This window comes from Panthera uncia, assembly GCF_023721935.1.
Source record: "Panthera uncia isolate 11264 chromosome A3 unlocalized genomic scaffold, Puncia_PCG_1.0 HiC_scaffold_11, whole genome shotgun sequence".
Classification (NCBI taxonomy): Eukaryota; Metazoa; Chordata; class Mammalia; order Carnivora; family Felidae; genus Panthera; species Panthera uncia.
Window position 1 is genome coordinate 58,877,967 of NW_026057578.1, and position 17,836 is coordinate 58,895,802.

The 17,836-nt window shown below is 39.2% G+C and overlaps 1 protein-coding gene across 6 annotated transcripts in view; it reads left to right on the forward strand.

Moving 5' to 3' along the window:
• The window catches only part of AFF3 (ALF transcription elongation factor 3), a 565,834-nt gene that overhangs the window by 441,535 nt on the left and 106,463 nt on the right, over positions 1-17,836 (forward strand). For all 6 annotated transcript variants that reach the window (XM_049650171.1, XM_049650172.1, XM_049650173.1 and 3 more), the window contains one exon: positions 6,083-6,134. In XM_049650171.1, coding sequence (XP_049506128.1) covers positions 6,083-6,134 — 52 coding nt within the window. The remainder of the gene's footprint in view (positions 1-6,082; positions 6,135-17,836) is intronic.

The window sequence follows — 17,836 nt, forward strand, 5'->3', positions numbered from 1 at the left end:
ACATTGCTTCAAAAGATGTAAATATGAAACCCTGGATAGGAAGATATCAGAGTTGAAAACGCTTGGGTCATCTAGACCACACCCTTTGTCTTACTCCTGATTTCTCCATTTGTTTCCAGACTAAGTTACTTCATTTGTACCTTGGATGCATTAAATCACCAACCCCCAGTGTGAGCCTATCCTAGCCTTCCTGGCTCCCAGTCGACTGGAGTGATATGAGCTAAATTCTTCTGAACAAATGCAGAGGAAAAGTGGTTACCTATTTATGAAAATAAGCCCAGGCAGATGGTAGCACTGACCCTGACAGAGCAGTGGACTTCAGACAGAATGAAATGTGTTTTATAACTTCCTCCCCATGTTCTGAGCAGTAGAGATGATGGCTTGGGGAATACCTGCAGAGGGGTATACTTGCATAACGAGTAGGCTATCGTGCACTGCTAATTGCTAGAATAGATATTTGCATATATGAATATGTTTAATGGGGAGTCATAAACATTTGTCTTTGGCTTTAAATTTCAAATAGGTGGAGACCATAGTAGCACCAGATATAGAAGCAAATCTGAAAATCAAACAGCCCAATTAAAACTCAGATTTTTTAAAAGCCATTAAGATCAAGCAAAATGAAATGAACTTTAAAGGGCTAAAGGATTCAGGTCTGTTAAGGGCCCCAAATGGCAAGTAATTCCAGGGAAATCCTATTAATTAAAAACCACTGCTCTGTGAAATGGCTGCCATTACATTTGAAGGCAGTTAATGTGCCCGTTTGCAATACCTGTGAAGAAATAGTGGAGCATTAGAAGCAGTTGACCATCTGCTAAGGGTAGGCTACTGTTCCTGTTCCCTGGAAAGTGCCGTACCTCAAAAATGTAAGGACTAGCAACAACATAAATTTGTTGCCCAGTTAAAAAATACTACATGTGGGAAAGTTGCCACAAATATTAAAGTTGTAGGGGTTTTAAGTTCTCCCTTTTATGAGAGCTCCTGAAGATCCCATCAGAGGAGGCAGTTGGGTTCTGTGAGAACTGTGTGTGCCAGAGCTTCACAACCGCAGGCAGTTTGTAAATGGCGAGAGTGATAGTGCCAATGCAAATGTAATAGCCCTGGGAGACAGGGTGCCAGCCCCCCCCCCCTCACTGGCACACGGGCAGAAGAAGGAGTAGAAGGCTGAGAGACCGGATGCCAATCCTGCTGTTGGAGAGGCAGTGTTGCCATTCATCCCTCACTTGCAGAAGAGACCCCTAACACCCACCCGCAGAGGTAGTACTTGGCACACACACGGCAAAGTGGCTTCAGAGCTCCAAAGCCACTCTGTCACACCCTCTCCTGTACGCAGGCCGCACAAGGCCCCCTCCTGTGGCTCCAAACCTTTTGACCTGTACCAGGTACTCGTAGGGCATGGCATAACATACCTGGGACAGTAATTTTAAGATAAGAAACTGTTGTCTAATGCAGTTCCCCAGTGAAAAATAGATGGAATCTTAATCATCAATTTAAACATGCTTAAAACTCTTGCCCGAGTCCTTTAACATCTCAGTTCTTAGTTAACCTGGTTCAGAGGGAAGTCACAAGGGATACCACCCTGGAGTGCCTCTGACAGCAGTTTGACAGCCCCTCTGGTGTTCAGGGCACTGAGTCCAGGTTTCTGTTTACCTCTGGCCGCACCTCTGCTCCCTGGTCATCCTTCGAAAAGTTTCATTTTATTGTCTGTTTTATTTCATCATCCCTGTTGTCATCACTTGGTGGCTCCTGCTGAGGGACTGTGGCCACGTGGCTGACCACTGGCCCTCAGAGCAGATCTCCTTGTGCACTGAGGGTGACAGGCATGTTTACTGTCCTCTCTAGCTGTGAAGCCACATCCGATCAATCAACCGTGGCAGCAATTATACCCTAAAATACATTACCCCTCTAGAGAGCCTCATCTTTTCTTTTCAGAAAAGAAAAATAGAAAGTAAGGGGGGAAAAGGTATAAAAAAAGTAGAAAGCTCTATTCTGGTAAGTAGAGCTTAGATTTAAGGCATTATTATAGAAATATCTTTTCTCTCACATTGTTTACCCATGCAAATTCTTTAAATGCTCTAAGGCATATCCCTCAGAGATAAAAGAGGAATATTAGTGAAAATGAACATTTATTGAATGCTCGTTCCGTGCCAGGTTCTGTACTAAGCACTTTCCAAGGGTTGTGTAATGATTTCTCCAGAAAACCCGTTAAGGCAGGTATCAGGTCACTCAGCTAGGTGAGTGGCAGAGCTACGTTTCATACTGGCAGCCTGACTGTCCCAGCAGCCTGCTGGGACCACCACAGCCTGCTGTCCCAGCAGCGCCCACCTCAGAGGACTTGCTGTGGGACTGAATGAGGTAACGTAGAAAGTGCTTTTAGCCAACCTGGCACAAAGATCCATTCAACGCTGAGATCTGCTCCTAATCAAGAGGTCTGGAAGGGGAGGGGCTAAGGGAGCATGAAAGGGAGCTGCTTTCTCTCTGGGTGGGCATCATTGGCTGGAAGAAGGCTGGGTGGTGCTCAAATGTAAGGATGCAAGGGTGCGGCAGGTGCCCACGTGAGCCACCATGACGCCGAAGCACAGGCTTCATGGGCTTATGTGCATATGACCCATTCCAAACTCTGCCTTCAGCCCTTCAGAGCATTGCCTTCCTTTTTCGGAAATAGAGTCAGAGATCCTAAGCCCCTGCCTTTTGGCCTGGCCAACACTTAATTTGGATTTTCTCTCACTTTTGGCTTACGCCTTTGTAGTTGTTTGTTCTTGTTTAATGTACGTATGCCAATCTGTTCCTTTCAGAAATAGACAGATGATAAAAATGTTCTCAAGTGGGTGGGATTAGAGTTGGGGATTGCAACAGTACCATTTGTGTGTTTAGCTGGAGGATAATCCCAGCCTGCAGTCTACCTGCCGCACACAAAACACTGACATTTCTTAGGATCTTGTGGGGGTTACAGCATTTTTCTTCTCTAACCACATTTCATTGTTCAGCTATAACCTCAAATACACACTTTGGCTCCTCTTCCCCAGGTCTGTTTAGCCAGACTTGAAGAATGCACTGAATGGAAACAAGCACTCACTTTGAGAGTTGAGTCATGGGGATTCTGCTGTGACCATCAGAATAAAACAGAAGGGCTGGTCTGTATTCTTGGATGGCCTTGAGCATCAGTTTCCTCAGCGTGTCTGTTGGGGATTGGGCACAGGGTGGCGGCGACTGGCTGTTCCAGGTCTGTGGTTGCAAGTGTTGGTAATAGCGGCACCCCAGGATTGCTGTGGGATTATGTATGAGCTGTTTGACTTAGTGTTTCATTGCCATTTCGACATATTTCAAGATTCTGAAGTTTCATTGGATTCTGACTTCTCTGGAAGTCTGTCTTGAATACGAGGTATTTTTACATTCGATCCTTTGTTTTTAGATCTCAGCCAGAAACACAATAAATTCATTTTTTTCTCAATATAAAAAATTCACAAGGCAAGGTGGATCTCTGACTGCCTTTCTTCTGGAAGTGATGACAAAGTAGAAATGACAAGTATAGAAATGACAAAGCCAAGACCCAGAGGTGTGACTTACCAGGGATCAGAGGATATGAGAGACAGTATGAAACTCAAACAAACACGCATTGATGCATGTACACATTTTAGCACATGCTTAAAATAAACAAAAATAAGCTGTATTCCTACCTTAAAAGAGAACCTCACACACTGTTTTTACTGTTGTGGTTACTTCCAGCATTGCCAGCCTCGCGTGGTGACCGAGTCACATGGCTGGTGTGCAGCCAAGCTATGATCCCTTGCTTTGGGGCATGTTGGGATTTCTTGCTGTGGTTGACAGTGGCCTTCAAGTCTGTGCACGCTATTGCCTATATAAAGATGAAACTTCTCAGTCACCCTTGATATGACCTCCATCCAACAACAAGGGGGTTGTTAATGATGATTGTGTGTGTCCTTCCCCCTCCTTCTTTCCACCCACTGACAGGACCACCCACACTTAGAACACCCAATGCTTGCAGGGCAGTCCTTGAGATTAAACCAAATAGCTGTTGGCAGTTTACCTCTAAAGAGGGAGTGAGGGGTGGAGGCAAGAAACTATCCTGCTCCTCTGGGGTTTTTCATCAGAAAGGCATTTGTGCCTTTTGGTAGGAAAATAATCGTGGGGAAGGTGCCCCAGCCCAGCCAGCAAGCTGGTATTGTATTGTGTGCCATCACTGTGCTAGTCACTGGATACTCAAGGACAAAGAAAACACAGTCCCCTTCCTACATTCTTCCTAAACAGTGCTCTAATAAATTACCACCACGTCTCTTCTCTTTGAAGCCAAGGGTAGGAGTTTATAAGGTCAAAGGAAATGAATGGCAGCCAAGCGGATATAAAGGGCAGTAGTGGATGGAGCTCTGCAGTCTTTGCTGATGTTTTCTTGGTTTGCCTGTGGTTGAAATAATAAAAGAGTGATACTTCTCCATATTGGTAGAATAGCCATAGCCTGTGAAAAAGCAGATCTGGTGTCCTAATAGTTATGGTTTAAATGGTACACCAAAAATTGCTTAGAAATTTCTCAGTTTTCAGAGACTGAAAGTCTCAGTCTCACTCTATGACAAATAGAAGAGTTTTTCTACTTTACAAAGTAAGGGGTAATTTTATTCTCTATACTCATGGAATCTTAATCAGGATTGGGCCTTAGAGATTGCCCAACATAACCTGTCATTTTACAAATCAGAAAATGGGACCAAGGGTAAGGGAGTTAAGTGATTTTCTCCAAACACATGGCCGGTTGGGACAAAACTAGGTCCACGCACTGCCCCAGCAAATCTTTACCCCAAGTTCACCCCAAAGGTCACTGAAATTACTTATAAAAAATATTCAGAGGAATATACTGATGATGGGCCCACAATTGGCCTTTAAAGAAACGAGGCACATTTTAGGGTAGAGTCTTTGGAAGGTGACTTCAAGGAGAACAATGAGGCCTGTCAAGTATATGGGTTCAGTGGCCTTCAGACTGATTCCTGGAGCCCCAGGATCTATCACAAATGGACCCTTCCCCACCCCCCACAGAACAGCTTTGCTTTCATTTGTGTTATAGAATGTCCTTCTGAGATTTCTTTTGAAATGAATTAATCTGAAAACTATTATTCTATAAACAGTTCATTAATGGTAATAAGAATACAATTTTATCATCATCAGAAATAATAGGGTTTGATTTTTTTTGTTTGTATGTTTTTACTTTTAACTCTTACAGACCCAAAAGTATACTTCCCCACTGCCTCCGCCATGGCAAATCTGAGACACCAGGGAGCACTGGGGAGTTAGTTGCCTTCACAGAGTCTTTTCTAGAAAGTTCTCTCCTGTTGAGTTTTCCTCATCCAGCAGGATCTTCAGGCAGATGTCTTCTCCAGATCTTTGGCCGGTGGAAGACCTAAGCAGCCAATGCTCACAGCTCTAGTTTGTTGTGTTATTGCTGTCGGAAGAGTTTTACTTGCTCTCTCATTGTTTACCTTGAATAGTAAATGGAGACATAGCATAGCACCTGTCACATGGTAAACACTGAACAAATACTGTGGAATTAAAACTTCACAACCAAAAGCTTTATTTGATTCTGTTTGTTTAAAACCTCATATTCTTGGGGTGCCTGGGTGGCTCAGTCGGTTAAGCGTCCAACTTCGGCTCAGGTCATGATCTCACGGTCCGTGAGTTCGAGCCCCGCGTCGGGCTCTGTGCTGACAGCTCAGAGCCTGGAGCCCGTTTCAGATTCTGTGTCTCCCTCTCTCTCTGCCCCTCCCCTGTTCATGCTCTGTCTCCCTCTGTCTCAAAAATAAATAAACGTTAAAAAAAAATTAAAAAAATAAAATAAAACCTCATATTCTTGAAGCAACCCATCTTACCCTATTAAGGACTGTTAAGAGGGTTAATTTTCATGATGGGGCAGTTTGTTATTTCCTAAGTACATCAGAAGAAAAAGCTTAAAAAAAAGGGTTTTTTTTTTAATTAATCAGAAAACAGACTTATGGTTAAATCATTACTCTAATAAAGATATTTTGGTACTGAATTATTTTGAATTTGCTAAGTATCTATACCTCTTTGTTCCTTTTTTCAGAATGCTAGAAGATGACCTTAAGCTAAGTAGTGATGAAGAGGAGAATGAACAGGTAAGATTTTCTTTTATGTTACTGTCTTTTGAATGTGACACAGCATTGCTAACTCGGTGGGTATTAACTGAGTCATACACACTCTAAATTGTGGTGCTCAAGGATGGTGGGTGCCTTCTGATAATTATGAGCTTCCATGCCATTGGGCCAGTCCATTCAACTATCTTAGTCTTAATTTCCCTTAAAACTGTGATACTGTGATTTTTATGTCATTGAAACCAACAATGGGTACTTACAATGAAGCTAACTAGCATTAGACTTCAGTATAAAATAGGCCCTTTTGTCATTTTCTTTTTCTTTTATTTTTTTGGCAAAGCTCATTGGTCTTCTAGAGATCAAGCTTGTGACCTAACCTCATCAGCATGCAATAGGCAAGCTGTAATATTAAATATTGAGAAACCTTATACAGATATTATTAACATTGAGAAGAAGCAAATGTGGAGGTGAACTTCAATGATGAATAAAAAATAATCATGCTCTGAATAGGCTGTTTGTCTTAGGTGATAAATGTGCTTAAAATGTTCTTCCCTGGTGTTGATTTACCAGCTCGAGACATCAGTCAGGGGTTTATAAATACTCTTCTGATCAGTCAGTTAAGGTGGAAAAATATCCACGTAACATTCATTACTTTCACTTCTGCGTTTCAGGAAATGTTTGTATTTTTTAAAGTAAGCTTGAAAACACAAAAGATAGATTTTCCTACACTTCTGTTTCCTTCTTCTTATTATCCGTGTGGTATTTTGTTAAATTTGGACAAATGTGGTAGGTATAAAAACAATCCAGAGAGTTTTTTTCAGAGGTTATTTTTACATGTGATATAAGACTGGGTGCAATTGATCTTGAAATAGTGAATTTTTATAAAGGTGTCATGGTGTGCTATACGGGTGATTCAGCTGTCTAACCATGCAAATGGAAATAATGTACAAAGAGAGTGTGCAGAGGTGAAATAAAATTCAAAAGAACATTTCCAGGAAGAGCATCTAAGCAGAATGTGGCTGTGAGGTCACAGAGTTTGTTCACCTTGAAGAAGAAAGTGAGGCACCAAAGAGGGGCCTGGGTGTGAAGTAGAACTTGAATTGAAACTAGAGTGGCAAGTGGAGAAAACCCCAAGTGAAGGAAGGTTAATTGAGCAAGGTGAGCTGCTAGTGTTTGGGTTTTGTAGAAAGTGACTACCTTGTTTCTAGTGTGCATACCAGGAGAGTCAGGTATCTGTAACATGGCAATCTTGGCAGAACTGAGAATGACTTCACTCCTAATTTTGGTTCCTCATCTATGTGACTATTACCTAATGATTTCATCTTATCATGTTTTTTTTCCCAGCGAGAGTTTCAGATAGGTACATTGTGGATTAAGTAATATCAGATGTGTAGATTATGTATACTTTATATTAGAAAGGGATTCACAGAGTATTGCATTCAGCAAGCTTTCTTAATTTGGAAAGAATTTTCCAGAGTTATTTCCAGGAAATATTTCCACTGGAAACTCGATTTAAAAAAAATTATTTATCAAGGATATACCAGACACATTCTGTAAGGCAGTAGAAAGTTTTCGTTGAATCATTTTGCTTTATTAGCTACTCCTTTCTAATCTGTAGCCATTGATAGTATTATATTGTGAATATATAGGTTAGATCATTTATTCTTATATTTGGTGCCTGTGTGTGTACACCTTTTCTCGTTTGCAGTGAAAACGGCTGACAGAATGAATGATTTTTATACAGTAGTGTAATTAAGACTCCAGACAGCAGTTTTGTATGTGGTAGTTTAAGTGATTGCTCTAACACTAATTATATTAAGTTATCTTGCTTTGGCCTATAATTATAGCCTGCCCTAATCACAAAATCATAATTTCCATGCTTTAGAGAAGACTAATGATATGGTATTATTTTCCTCCAAGACCAAAATATGACTGTGCCCCTAAAGACTAGAGCCTGTGCACACATGCAACATGCATACACACACTGCATTTCTCTGGCATTGGGAGATAATTAAACATTTAACATAAATGCTCTTGTGAGATGTAATCAGAGTTTGTCCCTTAACCCAAAATCTTTCAAAAATGTATGGTACATTTCCCTGCCTCAATAAATGCAGTATACTAACCTCCTTAGCCTTCTCTTACATGATATCTGGTTGTCCTTGTGAATATTGGTCCCTTGCTGTGACAAAGAGATACCCACAAGAGCTTCAACTTGCTATGCTGGTTTACCCTTCCTAAAGTCACCTCAGACTCACATGCATTTGAGTACTCTATCTAATGCTTCCTTTATCCTCATTGCCTCTGTGTTCTCAAAAATGAAGACACAGGCTAGTTTAGTGAGTAAGCCCGGACTGAGCAGCCCTGCTCCCTGGGTTCAAATCTCTGCTAGTGACTCAGTAGCTTTGCAGCCTCAGCCCAGCCCCTAAACTGTTCTCTGCTCCAGGGTCACCATTTGTAAAGTGGGAATTAGTGTTAGATCCCCAAAGCCTGCCGCTTCCTCAGGACTTGTGCTCTACCTGTTATCTTCACATCACCAGATCCACTAAGCTTTTGGTGTTTTGCATTTTAGTCAACTTACAATTGAATATACCATACATAGAGAAAAGTACACATAATCTAAGAATACAATGTGATGAATATTCATAAACCACACAAACCCATGTAGTCAGCACCCAGATCAAGATACAGACATGACCAGCCTCTCAGGTCTCCCATGTCCCTGTCCAGTCACCATCCTCCAGAAGAATAAGCACTCCTCTGTTTTTCTAATACCCAGAGGGTAATTTTGCTTCATTTTGAAATTTATATCAACGGAATCATACAGATTCGTTGTATCCGTTGTATCCGTTGTAACAATGGAATCTGTTGTTTCTGGCTTCTTTCACTCAGCATTATGTTTGTGAGACTCATCCATGTTGCATGTACTTGAAATTTGTTCGTCTTCATTACTCATATTTCTTCATGTGCATATAGCCTAATTTACTTACCCATTCTACTACTGATGGGCATGAAGATATTTGAGGCTATTAAAATAGTGCTATTGTTAACATTCTTGTACAGGTCTTTTGGTGAGCATATGGGAACATTTTTGTTAGGTCTACACCCAAGAGTAGAAATGCAGGGCCATGCCGTATGTGCGTGCACAAGATGAATACATCATCCCAAACCATCTTCCAAAGTGGTTTCACCAGTTGGCATTCCCATGAGGAGTATAAGAGAATTGCAGTTGCTCCTCATCCTCACCATGTTTCTCTTTCAGGGTCATGAGCAGTGTTCTGAAGGTGTCTATTTTTGTATTGTCTTTGTCTGGTTTTGAAATAAGGACAGTACTGGCTTATAAAATGAATTGAATAGTGTTCCCTGTACTTGTTTTTTTTTTTTTTTCCTGAAGAGATTATATAAAAGTAATGCTAATTTTTCTTTAAATGTTTGTCAGATTTCTCCAGTGAAACCACATGGGCCTGGAGATTTTTAACACTTAAAAATTCTGTTTTCTGAATAGTTAAAGAGCTATTTGGACTACTTCACATTGGGTAGGTTATGGCACTATGTGCTCTTTAAGTAATTGGTTTATCATGTCATTTAAGTTGTCACATTTACATGTAAAAAGTTCTTTTATTGTCCCTTTAATGTCTGGGTCTATAGTGATATCCCATTTTATTCTTGATACTTTCTTATTTTTGTCTTTGTCAGTCTTGCTAGAAGTTTTTCAATGTCATTGATCTTTTCAAAAAACAAGTTTTTCATTTTATTGATATTTGCTGTCAACTTTACTGTTTTCAGTTTCATTGATTTCTTGTCTTCATTATTTCCCTCCTTCTGTTGTTTTGAGTTCATTGTGCTCTTCTTTTTCTAGTTTCTTGAGGGAGCTTAGATTACTGATTTGAGACTTTTCCTCTTTTATAATATGAGAATTTAACACTATACATTTCCCTCTCAGCACGTTGTTGCTGCATCCCACAGATTTTGATATGTTGTATTTTCATTCTGGCTTCTTTCACTCAGCATTATGTTTGTGAGACTCAACCATGTTGCATGTAATTGAACACTTCAGTTCAGTGAGACTTCCCCTTTGATGCATGGATTGTTTAGAAGTGGGTCGTTTTTATTTCCAAATGTTTGGAGCTTTCTTGTAGTCTTACTTTTATTGATTTCCAGTTTGGTTCCACTGTGGTCAAAGAACACATTTGCTATGATTTCAGTTCTTGTGAATTTACTGAGTATTTTCTATGGCCCAAGATATGGTCTGCATTGGTGTATGTTTTATGGGCACTTGAAAGAATGTGTATGCTGCTGCGGTTGGGTGGAATGTTCTATAAATGTCAGTTAGATCCTGTTCGTTGATGCTTTTGTGGAGTTCTTCTAGATCCTTGCTGACTTTCTCTCTAATTGCTTTATCAGTTGTTGGGAGAGGAGTGTTGACATCTCCAACTATAATTGTGGATTTGTCTATTGCCCCTTCCCATTCTATCAGTTTTTGCTTCACATATTTTACAGCTCTGTTATTTGGTTCATAACATTTAGGATTGCTATGTCTTCTTCGTAGATTGACCTTTTATCATTAGGTAATGTTCCACTCTATCTCTAGTAATTTTCTTTTCTTTGCTCAGAAGTCTGCTTTATCTGACACTGATATAGCCACTGCTGCATTCTTTTGATTAATGTTTGCATAATATAACTTTTTCCATTCTTTTACCTTCAACCCACCTATGTTGTTGTATTTGAAGTGAGTTTCTTACAGTGTATTATTGTCATATCTTTTACCTATTTTGCCAATCTCTGTCTTTTAATTGATGTATTTAGAACATTTGCATTTAATGTAATTACTGATATATTATGGCTTAAGTCTGTCGCTTTATTTTTTCCTTTTCTGTCACTTTCCTTTTATTTCTGTTTTCATCTTTCTGTTTTCTTTTTACTGACTTCCTATAGGTTTCTTGAACATTCTCCAGGAGTCTGTCTTTATTTATTTATAGTATTTTTAGTGTATCTCTTTGTATTGCTTTTTTAGTGGCTCTTCTAGGGATTATATTTTGTGTGTGTGTGTGTGTGTGTATAACTTATTAACAGTTCATTGGTGATAGCATTTTAGAGGTTTTCTCCCTTAATATCCTCCATCACAGAACTGGTAATATGTTGGATATATGTTGAATAATATGTGGCTAATAAAGAATTTCATTTTCTATATTCCTGATAGGCCTTGGGGCCTTCTTCTTTTGACTCCTTTCTGCACCACCTCCCCACCAGAACTACACAACTTGGTCACAGTGACCTCCACAGAACCAAACATACTGGGCTCTGTTCAGTGTCTTGTCTTACCAGAAGACTTACCACATTGAAAGCTATTGATAACCCCACTTTTCTTGAGGTGTCAAATACTAAACTCCTGGTTTGTTTCCTGCCCTTTTGACTGTTTTTCCTTAGGCTCCTTTGCTGACTGCTCCTCCTCTGCCCAATTTTAAATAGTAGAATCTTTCAGCCTTTATTCATGATTTCTGTTCTACACTTCCTTTCTTTCTCTGTCTCTCTGGATGATCTCATCCATCCCCATGACCTTCATTTTTTATATGCTTACAATTTCTAAAGTTATATCCTTACCTCAAACCCTCTTCTGAACTGCAGACCTACTTGACTTTTCCACTCGGATGTCTCACAAGCATTTCAAATTCAATTTGTGCCAAACTGGACTTCTGGTCTTTGCCATCCCTTATCCACCCACACACAAATATATTCTTCTTGTGATTATTTCCATTTCTAAAAGCGGCCCTGCCATACACCCAGTTATTCAAGTCTAGAAACACCAGGTTCATCCTCGACAACTCCCTGTTCCTCACTTAGATGTTAATTTTGTCTCTAAGGCCTATAAATTCAACCTCCAAAATTAAATATTAGTCTTTCCACCTCCTTCCATCCTGGCTAGTCTAAACCAATCAAGTAGACACTAGCCTATTTATATTCTTCCCTTTCTATAGTACAACCTCCTCACAGCAATCTTTGAAAAATATAAATCAGATCAACTCATTACCTGCTGTAAAGTCTTAAATACGTTTCCCATTTCACTTGAGATAAAATCCAGAGCCCATGGCATGACTAACACTACCCTACACAGTGTGTTTTCACCCCTCTTCTTTCCCTTCACTTCACACTGTTCTCATTCATGGCACGTTAACCACATGAGCCTGCTTTCATCTCCTCCAACAAGCCACGCTCACCTGCCTCAGGGCCTCCAGAGGCCTCTCCTCCCTCATTTTTTTTTTTATCTGATGAACCACAACATAACTTTCACTTTCTCAGGGGCCTCCCCATTATCTAAATTGGACCACCCTCCCCCTCCCCAGTTAGTCCTTCTCACAATCATCCTAACCTTTTTTCTTAGGTCTCATCATAATTTTACTTATGTTTTATCTTACTTTTTAAAGTATATGTCTCGGGGCGCCTGAGTGGCTCAGGTTAAGCATCCGACTTCAGCTCAGGTCATGATCTTACGGTTTGTGAGTTCAAGCCTCATGTCAGGCTCTGTGCTGACAGCTCAGAGCCTGGAACCTGCTTCAGATTCTGTTTGTGTCTTTCTCTCTGCCCCTCCCCCTGCTCATGCTCTGTCTCTCTCTCTTTCTCAATAAATAAATAAATAAATAAATAAATATTTTCAAAAAGAATTTAAAATATCTCTCTCTACCAATTAGACTGGAAATTTCCTGGGGGCAGGGACTGTTCTGGCACAGCAGAGGTGCTAAATACTTGCTGAATGAATACATGAATAAATGTACAATGTTGAGTTGAATTGAGAGTATTTCCTGCTCTTTGTTGTCCCGTATCAGAGATAACTTTTGCTCTACCTTTATTTCATGTATTGAACACTATGATTTTTCAAATTACTTCTATGCAAAATCAAAGGTATTGACATAAAAGAACAAAAACATAAGACCCAAGATCATAAGGTGGCTGTAGATTATTGCAAAAACAATCTACCTATTTAGGAGGAAAGGTCCATCCAGTCTCCATGGAAATATCTATAGCCACTTCTTAAATGTACTTACTACCAAGCCATATTGAAGTTACAAATTTTCAGAATCTGTCTCTGCAGCAAGGGTTTCTTTGATATCTTCTATGCTTTTTTGAAGCCCGGCTAGTATTCTTATGACTTGTTCAGATATATTGCTTATATATGTTTTGAGAAAATCCATGGCTATGGTTGGTTTCTTCTTGATCTTTCTTTTAGGGAGAATTTCTCCATCTTGTCATGTTGTCTAGGTTTTTACCTTTTGTGTGTTAAGAAAGCTTGTTATGCTTCCTGCTCCTGAGAGAATGCTATATTAAGAAGAGGTCAAGACACCCGGGTGGCTCAGTCAGTTAAGCGTCCAACTCTTGATCTCAGCTCAGGTCCTGATCTCAGGGTCATGAGTTCAAGCCTCGGGCTGTGAGCATGAAGAATGCCATGTTCTCTCCCTCAAATTATGCAGATTGTTCTCTTAATCCTCAGATCAATTTCCTAGGTGTTCAAAATGATTGGATGTTGATATAGCTGTGTTGGAGGGACCCAGCAAGCCCAGGTTCCCCTTACTTATTCCTATATCTTAACTTCAATCCAAAATTTATCTCAAACAGAAGCCTCTGAAACCAAAAGAATGGGTTTCTCTTATAGCCTTCCCTTTCAGGGATAGCAGAATTTTGACTGTAACCTCTAGAGCTGAGATTGTGACAGAGTTTACCTAGAAAATTTGGAGATATAATTAAAATAGAAGCATAGTTTCATGTTTGCTCCTATAATTTTCATACTTGATAAGGTTTGAACTGGGACTAAGACAAATGATATGAGAATCAGTTTTCTTGCTTGTCTGGACAAGTGAAAGATACTGATACATGTAGCAATTTGTTTGATCCCCTTTTCTGTAACTCTTGGTTTTAAAATTCCAAAGGCCAATGTTTTCATGTAAGAATACAAAGAAATTAGAAGATTTAAGACAAAATTATTCCTGAAGTCACTAAATACTGAAGGAATTTTTTTAATAGACTTGGAGAGATTAATTATATTCCATATCTCCCAATTTGGCAAAAAGCGGAGCTGTGCCTCTCAAGTCAGGGTAAGCTTGGGAAGCTGGACACACCAATATCTAGATGAAATTATTATAGCTAAGGCTTAAGAAGAGGATCATATGCAAGGAGCAGCTGAGATAGTGTCAGTGGCAGACAGTGTTTCAGAGATGACAAATATATAAGCTTAGGGAAAGTAAAGAAGCAGGATCCAGATTGAATGGCTGCATATGTGCCTGCAGCTTCCAGTAATTACATTATCCACACGTATCAGGCAGCCTTTTCATTTTAATTATATAACTGCATTTTTTTCTTTAAATGAGCATGGTTTATCCACTCAAACTGACAATTTTAATTTTACAGGCACTGATCATTGGATGTAATCTGTAAAGGGAAATTTTCCTACTGGCATAATTTACTTCTTACAATGAAGAAAAGTTACCTTTTAATCCCCCAATCAATATTTGGAGAGCACAATTAATTTAATAGATATCTAGGTAGTTAACATAAATCTCCAAGTTAAAAAGCCAATTCTTTTTTTATTTTTAATGCATGGAGTACTAATCGTGTCTCTCAAAAAGAATCCCAGTCCTCTCAGAATAAGTCTAAAGCCTCCTTGCATCAAGATGTCAAGATTATAGGTGAAATTGCTCTGCTCACCGAACTGCAGGTCTCATTGCTTTTTGTTGCCTTTGGTTTCTTATGGGGAAGCACAGAATCATTCCTACTCAGTTCTCTGCTTTTTACTGTAGAGGCCACTGGGTAAAATAACTGACATCAGTTTGGGGTGTCATATTAAAAGCAGATTGCCAGTTGTAATGGGTGCTGTTCATTTTTTCCTTTGTTCCTTTTTTAATATGACAATTGCATAACAGAAAGCAGAGTTTTTGAAAAGAACCTCTGAAGCCATTGGCAGTGCATGTCTATCAGTGACCAAATGAATTAGCTAAATGATATGCAGACGTGGAATAAAAACATAGGAGGTTTGTGCAGCCCAGCACCACTTCCCTGGGTGCATTTTTCTTCTCAGGATCAGCTTGGTTGATGCTGGAGTTCTTGGCCTGTGAAAATTTATTACCCACAGAGTCGATCTGCATTCAGGCGGCCAAGTCTGAATAAATAGAGTCATTGTGCTTGTCTGGGATTTGTGGCCAGAGTTCATCCAGTCAGCCTGACATTCACATCCCAGGAGATTCATAAAAGCCAACACCCTGGTATGTGCTCTTGAATCCTGCCAAACTTGTGTGGAATTATATAAACAGGAGTTGAAGCAGTAATCAGGACCAGGTTTGAGGGGCAAGGCTCCAAAATCAAGTTTCTCTTACATTAGAAATGAACTGTATTGTAGATATTATTTGCAGTCAAACAAGAGCTAAAAAATTTTTACATAAGAGTCATTCTGAGAATAATCTTGAATGCCTACTAAGCGCCAAACATCGTGCAAGACACATTAGTAATATTCATTATGATAATTTAACCACAAAAATTTAAAGTAAATTTTAAATGCCAGGAAAAACTCTGCCCTCCGTGTACACACACACACACACACACACACACACACACACACACACAAAAGCATATATTACACTTAATAGCAAAACAGAAGAAAAGGAAGAATAGTTTGTTTTTTTTCTGTTTAGTCTTGCATTAATGCTATCCCTAAGCTAAATATCCAATTTAGTCATATTGATGAATTGGTATCTTTTTAATATAGAAACAGCAATAACTCACATTGATAACTACTTCCTGTCAGGTCTTTGTCATCTGTGTTTGAAGTAATCATGTATTTGAAACTTCTGTCTTAGTCAGTGAAAACTCAAATGGTTGGCAGGAGGTTTTTATTGATATAATAGTCCTAAAACTTAGTTAAGTAATCATACTTTATAAATAAAATTTTATTGTCACCAGAAGCAAATGCAAAATTTCTTTAATATGGCCGATTTTATGGTATTTTTTAAATCATGCCACTCTTCATAAACATTTGTGAAAATCATGAGCATAAGTAGAGATATCCAAAAATGTAATTGCTTTTGTTTCATGTTAATGAACAGTAATTTCCAAAATTGAAATTATCAGCTGATTTAAATGTCACTGAGCACAGATGTACAAAGGCTCACAACCCTATCTCCTAAAATATTTTCTCAGACCTCATGTGGGGGACCCAACTGAGATTTATGTAGGTTTAGTTGTGCCCAACCAACCTGGACCATAAGATGTGACTAATTTCAGTTGGAAGGCCCTGAACAGAAATGCAGGAAAGGAGAAAATTACATAAAAATGAAAAGGTGATCCATTAAATTTGGGCAAACATACTATTAACACAAAATAGAGAATCATTGCTTTGTTAAGTTCAAGAATCCATAGAGGAGCTACATTTTTGAAACTAAGCCAAGTTTTGTTAATGGCAGATATCAGTACCAACAAAATAGACTCTCTATTTGGAGAACAGAAGAAAGGCCATGCATCACGAGTTGATAGGCATGTTCTTCTCAAATACAGCTGCCGGCAGAGCTCCTGGTTGGCAGAGGAAGTGGAATTCTCCCTCCAGAGGATGCAGCTATTTAACTCAGAGGAATAGTCCTTTGTCCTGTGACTTTAATGGTTTTTATCTTAAATAGCTTCTTCAGAAGTATAACCATTCAAGAGTGGATGCTCCTTGGAGTATATGCTATCATTCATATCCAGGCTTGAGTAGTTTCATTTAGTAAAGGATTTACCTACAGTCATTCAGGTGTTTGGTCCAGATATGCACTTGGAAAGTTTTTTTTTTTTTGTTTGTATTTTTCCAAATCTTCTCAAGTGGGGCTGGTTATCTCATAGCACAGCCTTTCTCAGGAGACTCTCTTAGCCTGTTGTTTCTACATGGAGCATAATCATTTGTGGTAATTCAACGCCCCTTGGCACTTGCCAGTTCCATCCTGACCAGATCTGCAGCCAACAGGTTGTGCTGAGTGAAAGAAGACCATCTTTAAGAAGCAGACCAGACAGTTCTAGAAATGCCAGGCCACCAGACAGTCCTTTCCATACTAGAAAAGAGCAAGTTAGCCCAATGTCACTCTGGGGAGGTTAATTCATCGTGTCTCTGGGTACCACTTCTTTCAACTTGGACTTCATTCTTAAAGGTCCAAAGCAGTTCAAGGAAGAGTATGTTGTAAGATTACAACATGTTAGATATGAAAGCACTTTCACATATAAACTCTAAAGCAGTGGTCTCTTGAGAGGTGAAAATCCTAATACTAATAGTAACATATTCAGAATCAATCTAGCTTTCTGATATATTAAAAAATTGGTTTACAAAGTGCCATTATAAGACTCTTAACCATTACAAACCTATTTTTAACCTTCAAATATTGCTATTTTGTCTCAGTTTTTGAAAAAGATGTTTAAGTGAAACATAAAGCCAGATTTAAGATTTTGGTTCTTGAAATACAGGTTGCATTTATAACAAAACCATGAAAACATTTATGTGACTCCCATTTTGTCTTTATACAATAACAAAGTAACATTTATACCTCACACAACTTAGTCCCCAGTTGCATTCATAATAATCAAACACCTAGCAAGGCCAGTGGAAAATGAATGGGTCTCCACTAAAGCATTGTGTTGAGGTAGCATAAGGATTTTGTTAAAAGCTTTAAAAGGTATTTGGCAAACCCAACAAAGTAGGAAGTAACTAAACCCAGTATCCACTT